At 39.2% G+C, this 20,760-nt stretch overlaps 1 protein-coding gene across 3 annotated transcripts; it reads right to left on the bottom strand.

Moving 5' to 3' along the window:
• Positions 1 to 5,317: 5,317 nt before the first annotated feature.
• LOC121941344 (homeobox-containing protein 1-like) lies at positions 5,318 to 19,832 on the bottom strand. 3 transcript variants are annotated; one of them, XM_042484123.1, is made up of 10 exons: positions 19,669 to 19,832; positions 13,086 to 13,589; positions 10,574 to 10,659; positions 10,338 to 10,448; positions 9,201 to 9,357; positions 9,014 to 9,096; positions 8,464 to 8,559; positions 8,156 to 8,250; positions 7,312 to 7,395; positions 5,318 to 6,487 (listed from the first exon to the last, which is right to left on the bottom strand). In XM_042484123.1, the coding sequence occupies exons 2-10, from the start codon at positions 13,586 to 13,588 to the stop codon at positions 6,158 to 6,160; spliced, it is 1,545 nt and encodes a 514-aa protein (XP_042340057.1). In that variant the 5' UTR covers position 13,589; positions 19,669 to 19,832; the 3' UTR covers positions 5,318 to 6,157. The 3 variants fall into 3 exon arrangements, with proteins under 3 accessions (XP_042340057.1, XP_042340065.1, XP_042340072.1); XM_042484131.1 differs by having other exon boundaries at positions 8,156 to 8,247; XM_042484138.1 differs by having other exon boundaries at positions 8,156 to 8,244.
• Positions 19,833 to 20,760: the final 928 nt, after the last annotated feature.

Raw genomic sequence — 20,760 nt, 5'->3', positions numbered from 1 at the left:
AACATTAAAATGTATCCTTTAAAAGTGAAATTAGACCCGTTTTTTTGCTTTAATATAATGTTATAAAGTAACGTTGATTGCAAAATGTAATGCAGGGAGCAACCATCAGGATTTCGACTGGTTTCTATAAGCCTGACTTTTACAATCTCGCAGGAAAACAAAGGCTCCATTTATGGAACAAAGGACGTGCTTCAAACATCGTGCAACCAAAACAGAAAGAGGATTGCACTTTTCTTTTCCACCATAGCTATCCACAGTTACCAAAGAGTACCAATCTAAGTTCTTTGCGGCTACTATCACCAGTGGTAGAGATGGTGGACGGTGGAACAACCGAAGTAACTGGAAACTGTGGTAGCTGCAGGCTCCGGGGTAAACGGAAAGTGTTTGCAAGAGGGGCACCAATAATAATACCACTTGAAAACGCTAGGGGGGAAAGTCGTGTGTTTCCACTTTAAACAAAACAGTACAGCAAGGCAACAGCGGCCAAAGGCAGATGCTGAAACTGCACTTTAACCAACGAAGACACAACATGCTGCCGTCACTACTGTCGGACACAAAGTGCACTTGAGCAGCCTGACAGTGCTGAATCGAACTGGAAGAGCAAAGGTTTTCTATAAAGTCATTTATGGGGTACAGCTGCAAACATTACAATAATTAAATCAATAGCAAGGAAACTTACATTGATTAATCGGTTTGAGGGATTTTTTGAAGACAAAAGAAGTCAAAATACTTTGATTTCAGTGTCTTAAATGTAAATACTTTCTGGTTTGTCTACTCTTCTATGGCAGTCAATTGTCTCTGGGTTTTGGACAACACAAGATATTTGAGGATGTCCTCTTGGATTTTGGAAAACACTGATCAACATTTTTCACATTTTTTTTGACATTTTATGGACAAAGCAAATAATCAATACCATAATTGATCATCAGTGAACATTACTGTTAGCTGCAGCCCTACTCTGGGGAAACTGGTATTACTGTGTTTCTATGTCATGACAACTCTGACTTCTTATGAATTTCGAGTTGATTTTAACGGAACAAACACTTCAAAACACTTGTGAAGAAAAAGTACGAAGCCAATTTAGGGTCAAAACCTGAAAGCAAAATGAAATTTAGTCAAGAAACCAAGTTCAGTCAATAAGAATGACATCTGTAAGTGTGTGTTTGTTTATTGTTTTTTGGTTTCTTATTGTGGCCATGTGTTTTTTTTTTTTGGTTTTTTTTTGGTCTCATTTTATTTATATTGTGGTTTGGGTTTTCATTTCTTTTTCCTTTCAGATTTTTTGGCTCTAAAATGACTCAAAATGACACTAATGACTTTTTTTTTTTTTAAATTTTCACATCAATTTGCTGATCCAGAACCTAAGTATAATTTCATAAAGGCAGCAACTGAAATGATTTAAAATCTTGAAAAAAATCTCAACACAGCACAATAAATGAACCCGTAGATTCACTTCAGGAAGGCTTCTGCTTGGCAGATTAAAAAAAAACAACAACAACAAACAAAAACATGTTCTAACCCTTGATGGGCTAATTTGATAATTTGGTGTAAATAATTCAAAAAGATAACAGAAAGCTACGTCTCTCACTGATGAGTTTTACAAACGCTTAAAGCAAAGACACCTTGGACAGCTGTGCTGCCGTACGATCAAGAGACATTCCACCACAAAACTTAAATTCTCTCAGACGTTCAATCCGACACCAACACTGACGGGTGGTGTTAGGTCTCCACCAGGAGGAGGGAAAAATGTTTCTTGGACTCTGGTGGAAGCAGGAGCTTATGAATGATAAAAACTATCTGGAGTGGAATTTCCCTTTATTTCGAATATTTATTGGTTTGAGTTCAAGAAGGAATTTCCCTTTTATAGAGGACACTGACGTTTCTGTGGTCCCAGATCAGCCAGTGAGCGGTCCTTGCAGCCTCATCACAGTCTCTGAGTAAATCAGCTCTACAGTTATTTTAACTCTCGACTGTCTAAACTCTGATTCACATTGAAGCAGCTGTGGAGACCCTGGGGGGTGTAGCTTATAGCTTATAACTGAGGGGGGTAACGTGAGGTATCTGTGAAGAGTTTTTAACTCTGAACTAGTAGCTTAGCCTGTAAAGCACCTGGTAAAGAACAAAAATGAACCGGTTTGAAAGCAGCCACTGTAGTGTTGGCCGTTACAGAAAATCATGTGCTTTCTTGCATTGGTTCTGATACAGTAATGTAAGTACAGCCATTGTAGAAGTCCTTTGTCATGCACTGATCATGTGTTAATGTACAGACACAAATAAGGCACTTCAACTTAAAATCTTACAGTTCATGTCATGTATTGAAAACAAAAAGTAACATAATGAAATCATTAGCTGGATCAACTAAAAATTAACACAGCAAACTCTGGTATTATTTACTATTAGACATACTATTATACTATTTTACAAAAACATCACATTTCATGCGATGGCAGACATGGCTGAGCTCTAAACTTGCTAGGAGGACTTTTTACATGCTTACAAATAAATGTGCAATTAAGAACAAAGGCATCAAAATGCACCATGGAGGCAAGTATGTATAAAGAGAAATGGATGCAAAGTAAGAGGCACGGCCCATTCATTCCTGTGAAAGTTGCTCAGTGACTCAAGAAGCAACAAAGGTTTGACTTCTGCAAATAAAATTATCCATATTTTTAACTTTTAAAATGTTATCAGACCAAATCGATGGAATTCAGACGTAACACTATGTAAATGTATTAGAAAATGTCTTTTTTGGCCTCGTGGCATCACATGATGGCCCGGAAGTTGTGATTCGGAATTACAAATTGCCTTCCAAGCCTGGCGCTGCTCCTTGGAGCTCGTGCGGCAATCACTGCTCCAGATAACCTTCCGGTAATACTGTAACTCTTTTTCTTTGCATGTCTTTAAGGTTCAGAGTTATACCGTTGCTTGTTGGTTTGACAAACTCTTTACAACCTTTTACTTTTTACCTTTTTGCATTTTCAATTAGAATGGGATTTTTTTAATAGTGATTGTGTGGATGGGATTTTTTTTTTTTTTTTTTTTTTAGAAAGACAGAGACAAAAAACGGCTTTCAAAAATACCCATGTATGTGAAGACTAGGCTGAACTTTCAGTATCCTTTCTCTGATTTTAGCCCACAAACTCAAGCTTTTAGCAGCTTAATGGCCAGATATTTTTTCTTGTGGGCTGAAAGAAGCCAAACAAAGCTAGGAGAAATTAAGTATGTTTTGGACTAATTTAATTCAATTTAATTCTGCTTTGAGACACAAACAACTTTACCAAAACATAATGTTTTGGAAGATATAGGTATAGTGCAAACTATAGCAGGAGTTTTCCTGACAGGCTATAGTGAAAGAACACATGGTTTGTGCACCTCGTTCAAATTTAACGAAACTGGTTATTTTATGATGAAATTCACGTTTCTCATCTCACCAGTTATCTGACCATGATTAGGTATCTCCTCCAAAATGCTAAAAAAAGGGCAAAACCTTACTTTTTATAAGAAAAATGCAGAAAAAGACTTCTACAGGGGCTGTACTGGAATAAATATTTCTTGATCTGACTAGTTTATGCATTTACTACCACTACTTTATTTATTTCTCTAGAGACCACTTCTTTCTGTGGTTGCTACAAGAGAACTCTCTCACTAACTGTGAAATAAGCTTTCCGAGGAAAACATCAGTTTCCCAAATAATTTCTCATCCTACCGCCTCTGTGGCCTGTAAGTCATTCATACTGATCAATCGAATGTTTAAACAGCAGGGGCTCTAAGCACCATGATATTGATCCTATAAAGTTTCATTTAAAATGAAAACAGAAATTGGACAGTATGTGTTTAGAACACGTGGCATATCGAGCACAAACACAGATATACCTAAAGAAAAGGAAACGCATTTTCCTTGCATTAATTTGACACATCTGATGCATCTTTGATTAGTATGTCACTAATATGTAGGTCCATCCATGACTATCACACACTCTGGAAATACACTAAATTCAAACATAATACTTTGGCTAATGCTTCACTCACCTCGCACCAACAAGAAACACTCATAATGTTTCTCCCGTTTGAAGCTAATATGTCTATATACTGTAGATAGAAATGGATCAGGGTACACACACACATATACATATACATACACACACACACACACACACAATCACGTACAAACTCACTGAAATTCCAACACACACCCACATATATATATATATATATATACCCCACAGTTTATATAATATATGCATACATACATGTGTAGTATATGTATGTATTCATGTTAATCTGTATTATCTAAACAGTGTTATTACACTGTTGAATACCTCCCAATTGACTGATCTTTATTGATTATAGATCATCTCACAGTGATCATTCATTCTTCCTGATCAGCCATCGGGTACCTGGGCACGATAGAATAAAACCTGGCAGTCACATGGACATACACATTATTAATTTTTATACAAATCTGTCTACAGTTTCAGCTTCCCTCAACTTTTATGTATCAAGGAGCTTTTTAAAAAAAAAAAAAAAAAAAAAAAAAAAAAATCACTTATACTTGATATGGAAGCAAAGAGAGGCAGAAACAATCAGTCTTGCAACTAAATACCTGACAGTAAAATTTACTAAAAATCGTAAAAAAATAATTTTTTCTTCCTCACATTTTCTAAATTGATTAAAACAGAGTTCCTTCAAATTTTCATGGGCAAAATTTCAAAACATTTCTGTGACTTTTCAGGGACCCATTAAGAGATTTTTGTTTCTTGCCTTATTGGTTCGCCAGTTTTTCAAATGGAAAGAAACGTACGTGATGGTATATAAAATGAAACATCATACATCGACAAATATTAGAGCTAAGTTACGTTGACAGCTACAGAAAATAAATTTGCTGTCATGTTACATTATGTGGAAGATTACCTATGGAAGATTGCTGTAACAATTTCATGACATTCAACAAAAAACCATAACTTTTCCAAAACTAACAAAAAAAAAAAAAAAAAAGATAATTTTTATAAATTCCATGACTTTTCCTGGCATGGAAAATGTAATTGTGATATTCCATGACTTTTCTAGGTTTTCCATGACTGTGGGAACCCTGTTAATATGTTGTGGGCCTAATGGGAAGCTTTAGCTAGTAGTTGACAATAACTGACCCCCATAGTTAAACAACACAAGTGCCGGAATTTTAAAAAAGGGCAATTTAAAGACTACAATTTAGATTTTTTTTTATGCAAATTCAACCTTTTCAGTGCTTTCCATTAAACACTTTTTAATAAAAACACTTGTTAATCAGTGTGTTAAATTTGAGTTTTCCTTTCCTTTCTTTGCTTCCATATACTGAGCTTATTTTACCAGGGCAGGGGATGGAGGAGAGGGTCATTCTGTTTCTTTTTTTTTTTTTACATTTGCAAATCATCTCAGGTGCACCGCAATATTTAATTACGTGCTGTGATCTTGATGAAACTGAGCTTATTCTGCTGGAAGTAAGCAACAGTGAAAATCTGATTCATAATTAGCTGTGATGTAAATGCGCACCAGCATTTTAAACAATGAAGAAAAAAAAAATAACTTTGAAATTCATGCATTTACTATCTTTTGAGGCTGTTCAGTTGTGTTGTGATCACAGTGCAAGACCCTGAAATTATTTGAACCCCGTGTCAAATACAGTGTTGTCCTGCTGTGAAAAACGCAGTTTCCAAAGAAATCTGCACAATGCATCATGTCCTGTTAACAGTCCATACGGAAGATTTAAAATGCCAAAAATAAATCAACCAAAGATGTTAAGTGAAAAACAATACACATTTAAATTTCTTTTTATGTTTGCATTTACTAAATAATTCTTGATTTATTTCACTTTCTTTGCTTGATTTGTTTTTATTTAGGCATTTTTAATCTACCATAGCCTGTTGGGGCGCAATTTAACAAATAAAAGTTTATTGTTACTATCATATTCATTATTATAATATACTAGTTATGCCTATAAGAGCGTAGCGGAGCAGGTTGGTGGTTGGAGGTAGGGTTGGGAGGTATCTCAGGGTTGGAGTTTACACGACTTTTGGTCATTTTTTTCACTTATTACATTCCTATAAAATCTGCTTGCATATTAACACACCTCTGATCCCGTTCCATTCATCAATCTGAACGCCAATATCCGTATCCCATCTTAGTCGTCCTCCAGCATTTCCGTCTTGATGTCATTCCCCATACTGCACCCCGCCCCTTCCGCCTGATTGGCTAGAGCTTGGTTGCTGTGATTGACAGACGCCTTCTCCAAACCATTTGGGTCCTGGGATTCGGACAGCTCGCCGTGAATGGTGGGTTCGTCCTGGAGGGAGGGGGAGGGGGGAGACCAGGAAACACCTGTTAATCTGGTACCTTCCGCCTGAGGGCCCACTCCTGAAACAAGAGAGCGGCCAATCAGAGAAGTGCCCCTCTGTCCAGACAAGGCTCCTCTACCCAGGGCGGAATACCAGCTCGGGAGAAGCGTAGGTACCTAAGAGAGGAGAGGAGAAATAAAAGAATTCAGAGTTTCTACTGCGAAGCTTCCCTCTTGTCTTTATTTGAGGCCCGGGAGCTCCTTACCCTCTGAGCAGAGGACAAGACCAGCTGCCATATAACAGAGATGTTAAATGATTGTTATTCTCATGTTATGCCATTGTTGTTGTTTATAAAGCGCTGCTGACAAATATGTTTTATGTCACACTAGAGGCTGATGCTGTTGTGTTAAATGTCACACCTCTTTTGGCTCTGTAATGCCAGCATGCTGTCTACAATCACACACTGGATCGGCAGGATGCTGCCAACATTTGGTTCTGTGTAAAAATGCAAAGAGAAAGAATGCTTAAAGAGGGGACTTTGCAGCAGCTCTATAGTGCAACCTCTGTGTAAAAAGGGCTAAAGTTGTTCATAATGTTTAAAAGAAGATGCGTTTCACCTTCTGACCAGGACTTAGGGCTTTTCTTTTGGGCATGCATCTCTACCACACAGACTTGCAAGTTGGTTTGTGTACAACACATCCATGAAAACACACACTGCATCTTAAACTGCCGTAAAAAACCCAACTGAGATGCAAGTTCTGAATACAATGTACACATTTCCAAAGAACCTCCTAAAACCTGGATAATATCATTGTATTCCACTTTATCTTTATCGAAAAATGCTACAATTGGAATCAGGCCTACTTTAGAATATCTGAACAGGACATGCTGTTAATATGACACATATGAAATTCAGAATACTTTCATATTCAGAATAAAAGAGGAATATAAGTGTGCACCTAAACATAGTCAGTGTGTGTGTGTGTGTGTGTGTGTGTACCTGGGTTGGAGAGGACAGGTCAGCTCGACTGAAACCAAACTGCCTGGCTGAAGCTCTCTTGTCAAATAATGACACTTCACAAGCCTGTGACAGAGCAGCACACAGGTTACACAATATCCATGTCATCATGCTGTCACAAGAACAGTGTCATCATGCTGTGACCTCTGACTTCTTTACAGCGAGTAATTTATAAAGCTTGGGGTCAAATGTGTGACTAAATGCACATTTAAACAGGTTACACAACGAGGAATCAAAACAGAGAAGATTTAATTTAATGTTTATTTAACCCTTGGAAACCTGGACCAACTTTACTTGTCTTGTGCTGTTTTCAGATGCCTTTCACAAGTATTCAAACCTTTGAAGCCTGAGTACATTGGTTTGATTTATTTCAAAATCATGGGTAAAAAGGCGATGAGCAAGTTGATAAGAAATGCCTTGGAAATTGCAAAAAAATGTAGATTTAGAAAATTATTTTGAAAAAAGCAGAAGAAAATTTTCCAGAGAATAATATTTCTAATTATTATCATTTTTATTTTTTAAATTCCTTTGAGGATAATTCTAAAAAAAAGTTCTGGTAATTTCTCATTTGTTTGGTTTTTGTTTCTTTGTTGTCGTTTTTTGTTCTTTCTAATTTCTGGTCATTCCTGAGTTTTTGAAAGAAATAAGGCCAATTTCCTGAGGTTTCAAAAGGTGAAAAGGGACACAGCATATTAATGAGCATTAGTTTTGTAATGTTTTATACACCATGTAACTTTACTGACCCCCCTGTATGTTGACTGTTCTACACATGCATACTTCTGAGCTGCTCATTTCAAGAACAACTCAAAAATCCTTTATAGTGTACCTGGTCAGGGAAGTCGTTTCCATCCACCTCGTCGCTGTTGGACTGCCCGCCTGGACTCTGAACCTCGATGCCGTGGCTCTCCAAGATGGCTGCTTCTTCAAAAAACACAAACCTCATCATAGCATATCGATTTCATGCAACAACACACTTGGATGCAAATGGTGACGCAAAGTAAGAATGGAGTCAGGAATGTGTGTTCCTCTCTGATGCCCAGGTGTGTGTGAAATTCTACAGCAGTGTTGTGATGAGCAGGATGGCATCTAGGTGTTGGTTGGGCAACCACGCACACACACAGAGGTAGACATTACCAATATTAGCACGCCTCTTGATGTCTTTGCGGCGGTTGGCAAACCAGTTATAGACCTTCAGAGATGTTACTCTCTCCAAATCAGACAGCTTCTTTCCTGTAAAACACGCACGCACGCACGCACGCACGCACGCACGCACGCACGCACGCACGCACGCACGCACGCACGCACGCACGCACGCACGCACGCACGCACGCACACACACACACACACACACACACACACACACACACAGGTCAGAGCCACCGTCCTTTACTCCTCCAGTCTCTCCGTGTGATTGTTTTTGAAGGCTCATTCAAGCATGTTTAACTTCACTGGTCATAAAGACTCTTCAGGGCAATGCAGAGTTCTTCCTTTGACAGATGATATTTATTTTTTATTATCTCAATATTTTTGTGTGGTATACTGTAAAAAAATATACATTTTTTACACCTTATTTTTCTTATAATTTCTCTTTCTTTCTGTTTATAGAAGAACAATTACAGCATGCCCCTAATTCTCTCTGTTGCTCAATGAAGTATTTCTTCTTCGAGTTCCTGTTTTTACCTACCTGGTTTCTGGATGACAGCGTTGCAAGCTGTGGCAATCTCCTCTCTCTTAGCTTCATCGGGGTACTGGTTGTCACTGAAGTAGCTATGTAGACACAAACACACCATTGCATGTTGGAATTATGAAGCCAGTTTTGTTACACACTCAGCGAATCCACACTTACTCCTCAACCCCCCCCGACAGCTCACCTCTCCATCACAGCCAGACACTCCTTCCTCCAGGTGAATCTGCTCCCTCGCCGCAGACGGAAGCCCCCAGGGGCCGAGCCAAATGGGGGTGGGGCTTGGTGCCAGTCCATCACGTCTTCTAGAGCCAATGGGGCGGCTCGCATGGCCAGAGTGGCACCTGAAGTCACAAACACCAGATGGCGTTAATAATAAAGTTTATTTTCTTTTCATTATGTCATATACTGTGATGCTTTACATGGTGTCTCGGATAAATGATGATTCACTTTTCTATGAAGTGTCTCTCCACCAAAAAATATGTCTCAAATAATAACAATAATAAAAAGAAATCTTTGAGATTTTAAGGACAAAGTAATTCATTAAACTGACATTTATTTATTTTAGAGCATCTAGCCAACAAACCAAGTTTAAGTCAAGAGACTTTGATTAAAGCCTATGCTTTTTTTTCTTTTCAAGGGAAAGCACAGAATAACTAGATTATACTGCCTTTTTCATACTGTAAATAATCCCACTGTATGGGTCTCAAATTAGCACAATGCAGTCATTGTGTAATCACAGGAAAACAGCTTGCAGTCTTTATTTCTGTAACATCTCAAGGCGGCCATAAAAATGCAAACATGTGCCGCGGCTTTCTTTTCTGTCAGATGACTCTGATTAAAACTTATGTCAAATGTGCAACTCCAGAAACCAGACACCTGCACTCTGCAGCAAAATTATAACTACAGAAAGACTTCACCTTCTTTCAATTGATGGTGAAATCACAGCTATGAATACCAACGAGGTGAGGTACATTTTTCTTTTCTGCACTGATGTATTGGAGCTGTCAATCTGGGCTGTCCAGGCTACTGCTCAAGGAGACTTTGACAATATGCAATGAGAACATGTTTTTAACAGATAACAAGCACTTTCCATTGTGTTGTATTTGATTGTCCTCCTGAGTCTGAGTGGGCTGATTCGTGCTGAGTCAGCGTTGAGACACTCTCTGTGTCACTAAAGTCAGCACTGCCAGTCAAGCATTCAGCGCAGCTGGCCACTAAAAAACATTTTATCTCTTTTGCTTTGCAATATTTTTTTTACAAGTAGAAGAGAGGGTGGGGTGTTATCCAGGAGCTGTAAGCCTGAGGTGGAGGGTGGTGTTACCAGGGTTGGTCTTCTCCAGCTGGTACCAGCGAAAGAAGGCTCGTTTCTTCTGCTCGCTGAGGTCTGATCCCTGCTGGAGGAGCCAGTGTGAGATCCGACTCTGGCTGATCCCTGGAGGAAGAAGAACAAAGCGAGATCTGTGTTGTCAATGGGGCTGGACGCTTGCTGGCATGTTAACTCTTTCTGGTGGTGATTTGGCGTGCCTGATAGAAGTGGGTAAAAAAATTTAAACTCACCTGTTACCTGAGCGACCACAGCCTGGGAGATCCGCCTGTTTGCAAGAAAGGACTTAATCTCTTCTTTGATCACAGCGCTGTCCCTCCTGCAAGCAGAGAGGGGAATCTACTGTTTACCCCAAAGCACAATAAATGTTTACATCTCCGACAATGTGACATTACACATATGGCACAAGACAACGAGATGTGATGGTGCTTGAGATAGCGGCTTGCTGCCAACGGTGATAACAGCACAAACTGTGCTAACAACTGCAGTGTTTCCCACAGAATTAGAATCTGTGTGGCAGAAGCTGATAACGCTGGCCGGGTAGGGGCTGTCCCTTCCCTTTTTTTAAATCTTGTGTCTGTCCCTTTTCCTTTTGCCACTCTATATTCGAAGGTTTTTGTGGGTCCGTGAATGCAGTGCAGGTGGAAATTTTGGAAAGTTTGTTTTTCCCTCAGCAGCAGTTTGAGGAGTTCCAGTGTCGGGGTGGATACTAATAGATCTGTTGATCCAGTCAAAGCTGATCACATCGATGGATAAGAGGAGCAGCTGCCGCAGAGGTAAGTGAAAAATCAACTTTTTAACTAGGGGTTGACCGATATTGTTTTTTCAGGGCTGACACCGATTATTAGTAGTTAAAAAGACAGACAATCGATATTTGGAACCGGTATGCATTTACAATGAAAATGAAAATATTTCTGCATAAATTCATAACGATCTCCAACACAAAACTTTGTTTAAACAGTTTTAACAAATGTTTAATCAAAACTGAAACTTTCAACATCATATACAGCAAGTTCCCAGCAACTACTTTTACAAGGTCAAGTGAGAATTTAAATAAAAAATGAATAAATGAAAATAGCTGCTTGAGGTACTGACAAAGTAAAAGTTTCTCCGAAGCTGACACCTCCTTTACAGTTTTTATTAATTCATTTTATCAGCAATAAAAATAAAACTCTGTCACATTTATTATTGGCCCCAACAATTGGCCAGGCCAGTCTGTTGACCCCTATTTTTGACCCGCCACAATAAAATAGTTAGGTTTAACTTGTACTGCGTCTGAGGTTCTGCTGCTCCGACTGTGTCAAGAGCACACTCTGTGCTCTAAGAGTGGGGTGTTATAAATAGCCTAACAATATATATATTCCAATAGCACTCCCAATGAACGGTCCAGCCCCAAAAATATAATATCAATATGTGGCAGCAGATGGTTTAATCATGGTTGACCACCACAAATAAAAGAATGTGTGATAAACATTAAACAGCAAAAGTGCTGACAGAGCTAACATATTAAAACGGGGGAACAGGAGGGTGTTATGCTTCCACAACAATAACCCTGTCCCGATATCAGCAGTACCCACCGTATGAGTGCAGAGTGGCACCGCAAAGCTAACCATGGGACACACTAACAGAGACACCCATAATCTACCATCCATCCATGATCGGATCAACTTCCAAAATAACGAACTGAGAAGCTCAGATTGCAACACACACAAAAAGGTGTGATTTTATTCTCTGCTAAAGGGGTCCATCATTCCACTATATTTTACATAGCAAATACTGGTTTGCTGATCATATAGAGCTCATTAAAACCGGCTGTAACTCTGCAATCCACATATATATATATATATATATATGTATATATTTTTTTTTTTTTTTTTTTTTTTACGGCAGCAGCTGCAGAAGCTGATATGTGCAAGAATCAGAGCCCAAGATTCTCCTGTAATATTTGCTGCTTTCTGGTTTGATTTCATCTTCACACACCCTCAAATCAATATTGCTCTGATTGCTGCAGACTACAGATGAGAGGCACGAGTGTGTGTGTGTGTGTGTGTGTGTGTGTGTGTACATTAATCCTTGTATCATATTCAGATTCAGTGTGAGATACAGGCAGCTTGTCGACCATCAGGCTCTCTGTATTAACACCTGCTCTCTGGTGCAGCGATCTACTGTAAAGGTTGGCGGTTACCCATTTGACAAAAAAAATGACTATAATAATGGTGATTATGTAAATCACAAGCTTATTAATTATAATCATGGTTGTATCAAACTGTATAGAATTGACTTGTAATCCGACAGCTCTGGATACATTTGGTCAGTGGAGGTGACCTTGCCCTGAGATCTGCCTCTCTTTAAGACTCTCAGCAACAAGGTTAGGTTTCTTTGCAGTCTAAAGAAATACTGCAAATGCTTGAGGCATCCAGTTTGCCAACTAGTACAAACAAGTTTATGCACTTACGAAATATACTAAGCAGGACATTTAACAGCTGAAAAATAAACTTGTGATTACTCCTTTGGTGAAAAACTATAGAATGATGTCACTGTTTCAAAACATATCTTTGATATTTCTGTATTTAAATTCCTTGTAATTTACTGGCTGACATATCCTCATACTGACACATCTACAATAATAACAAATGATTTATTGGCATTGTAATCTGCTCAGAGCTGCTCTGGCCTTGTTCTTCCTGGTTTAGTCAGTCCTGGTCCAAACTAGTCTAAATTAAGATGAGTCTAGGCTGGTCTTACCTCATTAAGTCCTCTACCTTGTCATCCACATCGATGTCCTCTTCACTGGTCTCAAACCCGTAGCCTGGTGCCGTCACACTGCCACTAACCACACCAAGAGGAAACCGAGGTGGCGACAGCTTCCCATTAGTGACAGCAACCAGGCCGTTCTGAGCTACTGCTGCCATGGCGACAGGTGAGGCTACTGGAATGGGCAGAGGTGGGGAGGTGGTGTCGAAGTTGTTACTGGGTGACAGTGAGAGTCGGTTGTCAGGGAAGGTTGTCTGAGTGGCGGTGGAAGTCATGGAGGAAGAGGCGACAATGGTGCTGGAAGAAGACAAGGAAGATGAGGGAGGCATGTAGGGAGCTTTATGGGTCAACTTGTGTCCATGTTGCCTGTCCAGGTGGTCCAGGGTATCCAGGGCGTGGAGGACCTCCGCCTGTGTGATACCCGTCCTCCTTAGCCTCTGGAGGAGGTCAATCTGCTCGATAGTGAAACGAGGCTCCTCACACTGCTGGAACATCCTTGGGGAGATCATGACAACATCATTAATGGTAGATAAAAAGAAAAAGAAACTCTGTGCATTTACATTGTTTTTCTACACACCAAAGGCCTTCAAAGGTCTACCTAGACCCTTGCACCTAAGATCCGAACTGAGAACCATACTGGTTTGGGTCCCTAGTTATATTATGGCTGTAATGTTACATTCGGTTGTTTAATTTCATGGGTAGACATTTACACTATGTGTACGTCAAGGTTTTCTATCTCTGTGTGATACCTATCAAGCCAGTTTTTCATTCACGAGATTTGCAAGTCACAGCTTGTCATGGCGTGGTTTGTTGTTGCTTGCTAGATGATGTCATCTTGTTCCATGAGTCTGAACTGAATATTAATCTTAGTACCTCAGCTCAGCACACACGATGATCTCACAATTCGTAACTCTTCCGAACTATTTTCTAACATTATCAACTCGTAGCATTAGAAAAACAAAAAAGAATCTTGGGCTAATCCCACCAGTAACAGGTTTTTACATGATTTTTCCCAGAAAACCTGTGACATAAACTGGCAAAAGTTCTGAATTACTGGTGAGGTAAGACCAGAGACTGTATATAAAGATGGACGACATGACAGCTCGCCAAACATCTCAATTGTCCCCTAGTGGCTGGCTGCAGTACAGGTCATAAACACCACCCCCTCCATGTTAGTGGATGTGACACTGGCCAATCTAAAAACTCAAACAACACCCCAGTGTCCCCAGTGATGGTTTCTGTCTTCTGTCTTCCTAATGTGTGTTCAAGTGTTCATTTATCTGATAGGTTTTGATTTAATAAGTTAATTTGATGCTATAGAAAGGGGTTTTGGACATCATGATAGTCAGCTGTTTGCCAATCAGTGTGCTCACGATCAGTGGTGCTGCTCGAGACTGATGGGACCAGTGTTTGGGCAGGAACTCCAACACCATGGGGATCTACACCACAGACTCTGGCTCCAAATGATGTCAACAGTGCAAGATGACAGCAGCCGTATCAAGAAATATTTTATGAATTTTTGTACAGTGGGGGGGTGAGTAGGGGCGCGTCTGTGATTATGATGACCCATCTCATGGATCAAATTTAATGGAGCATTGATAAAATACTAAAAAAGGTAATCTGCATAGTTTTGACCACTTCTAGCACAATGTTTTTGTGAGTGGGTCCTTCTTTTGTTTTTACACCCCCTGCTGATCCACATACAGTGACAGTAACACAAAAAGGCAAGCAATGCACCAACAAAGACAGTGACGTAAAAGTTTGCCAGTAAGATAACATGGATGAAAACAATGTTAATATTTAGGGGAAAAAATGCAATCAACATGTTCTTAGACTTCAAAGATACACACAATGTATTCTGATGAGAAACACTGAATGCTAATGTAGTTCAGTTCTGGTTGATTTGGCTACACTCTTGGTTACTGGTGGTATCGACACGAGAGTTTTGACAAATGCACTGACTTTGTGTCATTTATACAAAAAGTCATAATAGTAGTCACTGAAGTAAACTGTTAACACATTAACGACCCCTAGGGGGAAAAAACAACTGAAAGGATTCACCATGTCAGGTCAATTTCATAGAGGGGACTAAAGAGGACACTCAACAATATTCTCCAACATGGCAAACTCATGTTTAGAAGTTTCTAATGCACGGCATTAAATGCAGGCTTACAGTGGCTTAGATTTTATCATCAAGTTTGTGCATGCATTGTTTTCTCTGAATCTCTCTTGCATGTGATGTGTGCGCAATTTGAATCCCACACAGGAAGGTGGACTCAACCAGAGACAAAGAAGAAAATGTAAAGAGGAAATAAATGAATACAAGTACATTGAGTGTCTATTGCACAAAGAGCACTGGCTGTAAATGGCGTCAAAAATGGATTCTGACATAAAAGAAAACCTCTTCATTTTTACCTTATGATTAATTGATATATATTTAGGTCATTATTGACCTTTTTCTGCCCACAGAGCCTCACACCCCTGTCAGTGGCACAATAGCAAAACAAAATGGAAGAACAGTCACATCTGTTAGCTTCTTGCCTGCAGATTTGCAGCACATATACAGGCACACACATACACACATACACACATACACACACAATAAGACATCAGAGCTCGGCAGCTGCTAGCCAGATATGACATGCATTCCTCCAGATCAAACAAGGCTTTTATTATAGTGGATACATTTTCAACCCCAATAATCATATAATATTACCCATTTAATGCAATGCATGGTATGTCTTCAAACCAAAAACATGCTCAGTGACTTCGAAGAAGCTTTAACAAAAAAATCCATTGTTGTTTCCCCATCTACATTTCTATTTTGATATGCTATAAATGTGCGTTGATTTTGGTTCATTTCTTAAAGGAAATCTGTCGCAATAATAGTTGCTGGACTGAAATGAGAGAGAGCAAGAGAGGCGGATAAACGAAGAAATGAGATAACACATCTGTCTCGATGCTTTTCTTTCTGATGCAGAGAAGAAAAACAGGCCACAGCCGAGAATCAAAGTCAGCAGACATGTCAACACTTATATAGAGAAGGAGGGTGAGGGCGAGTGTGTATCTGTATTTATCTGTGTGTGTGTGCGCGCGCGCGCGTGTGTCTTGGGAAAAATGCCAAAAAAAATTTACATCTCAGGCAGCCAAGCTCCATACTTTCTCTCACTGCTGCAGAGGATGAGTCACGCTGTATGAAGACTAAAGATACATAGGATCCATACAGGACTGCAAAAAAAGTAAATTATATTTTCAATTTCCTAATCACCGATCAAGTTTTTTTGTCTTGAAATACAATAACCATTTTTATTGCATTTTAACAATGAAATGATTTAGACTATTTTGTTGTAGTAGTTACCAAGCCTTGTTTACGATGTCCCTGCCTTACTGTTCATGTAGTTCTTAACAAAACCGATATAATAAACATATTGTATAGCATCTGTTACTTGTAAAATGCATTCAAAGTAAACCACTAAAGTGGTCTGTGGTTTAAATAACATTTCTCTGACCAAAGTGGAGCATGCAAAAAAGCTGAACATATAAGGGACACTCTGTTACTTATTGAAAATTGATGTTATTTTTATTCATTGTGCATACCTTGGTCAACAACAGCTTTTATACCTTTTATTCCTTCACAGCAGAGAGATGACAGGGAATGAAGAGGAAGAATGAAATGGGGAATGACATGCAAAAAAGGTCCCCAGCTGGATGCAAAAAGGGGACGTTAGGGTGGTGGTCCGCAGGGTACCCAATGATAAGGTTCACTGTTTGTTTAGCTTTGCTCTACATGAACTCTGAATTCTGGGAGCTACAACAAAAATCAATGTATTTTTTGCAATTGAGGTAAATTTAGAATAAAAAGAAACAAGATGTACCTAAGTGCAATTGAGCAGGTCCACATAAGACCAAGCTGTACCTATTTAAAGTTCAATAGAAAGCAATAAGTGCTGACAAGAATGGCTTTAAATAACTCTGCAGACACCTGCCGTCTCCTCCAACATCTCTTCACCTCTTCTACAACATCTGAAAAAAGGAAAAGGTAAAACTACTTCTAATCAAAACAGTCCTAGTTTCTAAAAGGGACCTGGAATATTGTGGAGTCTCATATTCTGTGGATTTAAAAGCAATCTAAATTTGTAGGCTGAGCTTAAAACAAACAGTCGAGGATTAAGAAAACACTACGAAAATATAGCTTTGATAAACAAATGATAGATTCAGCAAGTGCAACATTTAAGCAGATGCTAACAAATAATTAAAGGTCCCATATATTGCTCATTTTCATGTTCATACTTGTATGTGGTGTTTCTTCTATAACATATTTACATGCTTTAATGCTGAAAAAACACATTATTTTTCTCATACTGTGATCAGTGTTTCTGGGTCTTCCTCATCTGTCCTCTTGGAGTATCTGCACCCTCATTGCAAATGGGGACTGACTAACCACACTGTCTCAGCAGTTTCCACCTTTATATAGTACAGTTGTGACATCACAACCTCACAGAAGTCCTGACAGCTTGTTTCAAGACACAGTTTCTGAATACAGACTGTGTACCTGTCTTTGTTAGATAGTTTCAGAGTATTTATATAGCACTTATACTTGCTTTGTGAAAAATGAAAAGACATGGAAATCAGAATTCTTACAATATGGGACCTTTAAATCAGCTACCAAGTAAAAAGAAGGGTATTTTAGGCCCAAACTATATACAAAGTAAGTCTCTAGCAGCCACTTTGGCAGGAAACCAACATTCCTTTAAAAGATGCTACTATTGTAAGAGGACAAAGTGGCTTTTAGGTGCACAATGATACCAGAACAGAACTTTTCCTTCCTGCCTTGGAAAAAGACTAACAAATTATTTATCACAGCCCTGCGGACATGGGTGTATCCCACCAAAATGCATCTTCCCTCAACAGCAACCCATATCAGCGCAGGGAACAGCATAGGTTTAGTGAAGTTTCCAATCATGGCTGCAGTACATTAACAGAGCATTTCCAGTTGCATTCATTTTGGTTAGATTTCTCTGATGCAGTACTGACAAGGGACATTATCAGAGTACATGTTATCTCATTTCTATTGCTATAAAGTAGAAACAACATAAAGACAACTGCCAAAATATTCATAAAGACAATAAAAGTAACGTTACGTGGCTGAGTTTTTAATTAATGTCAGCAGCTTTGGAAGTTCTGATATTAGCTAAAGAGTTTAGGATTTAGTGGACTTAAAGCAAAGCTGTAGAACACTGAAACTGAGACTGTGCATTACAGTACGTGTGACTGTGAGAGGCTGGGATAGAGTGCAAGAAAGGATAGAGAGACTAGTAATCAAATTGTGCTGACTGGCACTACTAAACTCCTTTTCAGAAATCTCTGCTAAGCAGCAACAGCAGGAAGTATAGGAGTGTAGGCACACATGGAAATACACACAAACACTGATGTCACTACCAGGGTATTACTTTAACAGTTTGACTCAAACACTGAGGTGTCCTTGAGCAAGACGTTGGATGCCTTCCAGCTCCAGGTGCTGCACTGTGACTGAACTTGACCTGACCTCTGACCTCCCACTGGAGCAGATGACTTCTCAACAGAGTCCCCAGAGGATTACACTGTAATACATCAAGAAACTCTCCAACTGTCTACAGATTGAAGCTTTCTGTCAAGTCCAGTTCACTCCTCACTGCTCCCAAACAAACACCATGCAGACCAGTAACTCACATTAAATGGGTGTGTTTGTCCACAATCATATGTTTGCTGTACCCGAGGGCTTATACTTTTAAGAAACATGTTAAAGATAAACTGCATTTCTATTCCGGAGCCCAGTGGCATGACCCAAGATCCTATACCAGACGTGGCACAACGCTGAACTGCATCCTGGTTGCAGACATGTGCCAGCTGAGTACATAGACAAAAGTCATAAAATCACAGTAGACAACTTTTCAACTGGCCTTGGAACCCGAAATTTGACCAAAAACAAAACAGCTGACCCATGTGTCCGCAGGCTACACTGTAGTAGTCCCAAATATCGAGTCAGCAACAATGCAGAGTGTTTTCCTGTGATGATCGACTTTTACACCGAATCACATTGGGAGAAATAATGTTTTAATTTTGCACTGCTTCTAGAAAAATAAACACGTCCGATGGAGGGCGTCTTAAAACGCGTTATAGATACTGAAGGACAACTCCCAAATTCGGCATATATCATACGAGCTAAATCATTTTGTGCACAATAAAACAGAGCATTTTACTGCTTGCGCGTCGTAATACTCACGCTCTCCTAAAACACACCGTGCATCGCGGTTGCGGGCATTGTAGACACACTGGAAAAGTTGACATTGTGTTTGATTAAGTGTTTCTTTGTGAACTATGTGCACGCCGAATAACAACCTGTCTCTTTATTATTCAGGCAAGACCGTAAATATCAGTTGAGGTAGTGTGAAAATTAACCGCCAAGTGAAAAGCCGCAGCACGGGCGAATTTTTTAAGGAGTTTTCAGTTATCAGCACACACAGAGGAGGAAACGTATCGGGCTAGCAGGACCGTTTTAAGACAGCAGTAGTTGGAGCTGCAGGACTTAACTTACCTGAATATTCCAGTCAAAGAGCCTCCGCAGATGTTTATTTGACCATATATCTATTGCCTCGGGGCGCCGGGACACACGGACACTGACAGTTTTCCCAAAATGTCTCCTCTGTTTCTAATTGGGTTTCAATCCGCCGTCAGACAGATTCGCCTTTTGTCCGGCAGACAGGCGCCATGTTGACACAATGACGCAAGGAACGTCGGGAGTCGCAGTTTACAGAACTTACTGTACTACACACTGTAGGGCCAGTTTTTTAGGTACACCCGCCTACCGCTGAAATTCAACACAATATTACTGCAATGTTATCGTACTGCACTGTGTGGTGTTCTTGTTTTTTTTTTCTTTAGACATTTGTATGATACTTAGTTTGCTTATGTCTCAGCACAATTATAATATGCAGCTTCAGGATCAACTATCTTGTTCCTATTCTCTTAATCAGTGGAATAATTCATTTTCCTAAGGGACTGTTTGTTATTTATAAGAGGGGAGGGGGTCGGGCAAAAACAAGTAGGCGTGTCAGTTAATCATTTTAAACATTAAGGAGAGACTTTTTTTTTTTTATTTTTTTTTTTAAAAAAATTGGCTTCGAGAAGAGGCAAAAAACTTTTTGGTAAGAATTTTACCACCAATTTTTTAAAGAAGACATGACTTCCAAAGCCTTGGGGTTTTTTTAAGTGCCAAATTACACCAATTATCAAAGCAAGAAACTGTCAAAATAGAAATTATCATTGGTTTTTCATATTTTCGGCCATCTTTGAATACATCATGTGGGAAAAACACATTCTTCAGAAGAAAAAACATAAACAAATATAAGCATAAAATATAGATATTTTGTCAAAATCACTTTATTCTAAATGTCTCATTTAAAAAAAAAAAGTGTGGCAAACCAAAGCTTCTTTCAGCTTTGGGATTTCGTCTTCAACTTTTTACTTTCAGACATCAAAGGGTAAGTTTTAAAAATCTAAAAACTATTTTTTAGTGAGGGGTAGGTCATGCATTTTCCTCAAGTCACTCAAAGAGGCTTGAGGAAAAATATTTGTAGCTTTAGGGAGGGCCACTGCAGCCACCCACCTCCTCTGATAAATATAGAAC

Source organism: Plectropomus leopardus, chromosome 1 (genome assembly GCF_008729295.1).
Source record: "Plectropomus leopardus isolate mb chromosome 1, YSFRI_Pleo_2.0, whole genome shotgun sequence".
Classification (NCBI taxonomy): Eukaryota; Metazoa; Chordata; class Actinopteri; order Perciformes; family Serranidae; genus Plectropomus; species Plectropomus leopardus.
This window is presented reverse-complemented; position numbering and strand designations above follow the sequence as displayed.

Excerpts from the sequence above, each read along its gene's own strand:
- LOC121941344 (XM_042484123.1), bottom strand. The coding sequence starts at position 13,588 with ATGTTCCAGCAGTGTGAGGAGCCTCGTTTCACTATCGAGCAGATTGAC. Across the intron at positions 10,449-10,573 it reads TGTGGTCGCTCAGGTAACAG|GGATCAGCCAGAGTCGGATC; the intron begins GTGAGTTTAAAT and ends TTCTTCCTCCAG. Across the intron at positions 7,396-8,155 it reads GAAACGACTTCCCTGACCAG|GCTTGTGAAGTGTCATTATT; the intron begins GTACACTATAAA and ends GCTCTGTCACAG.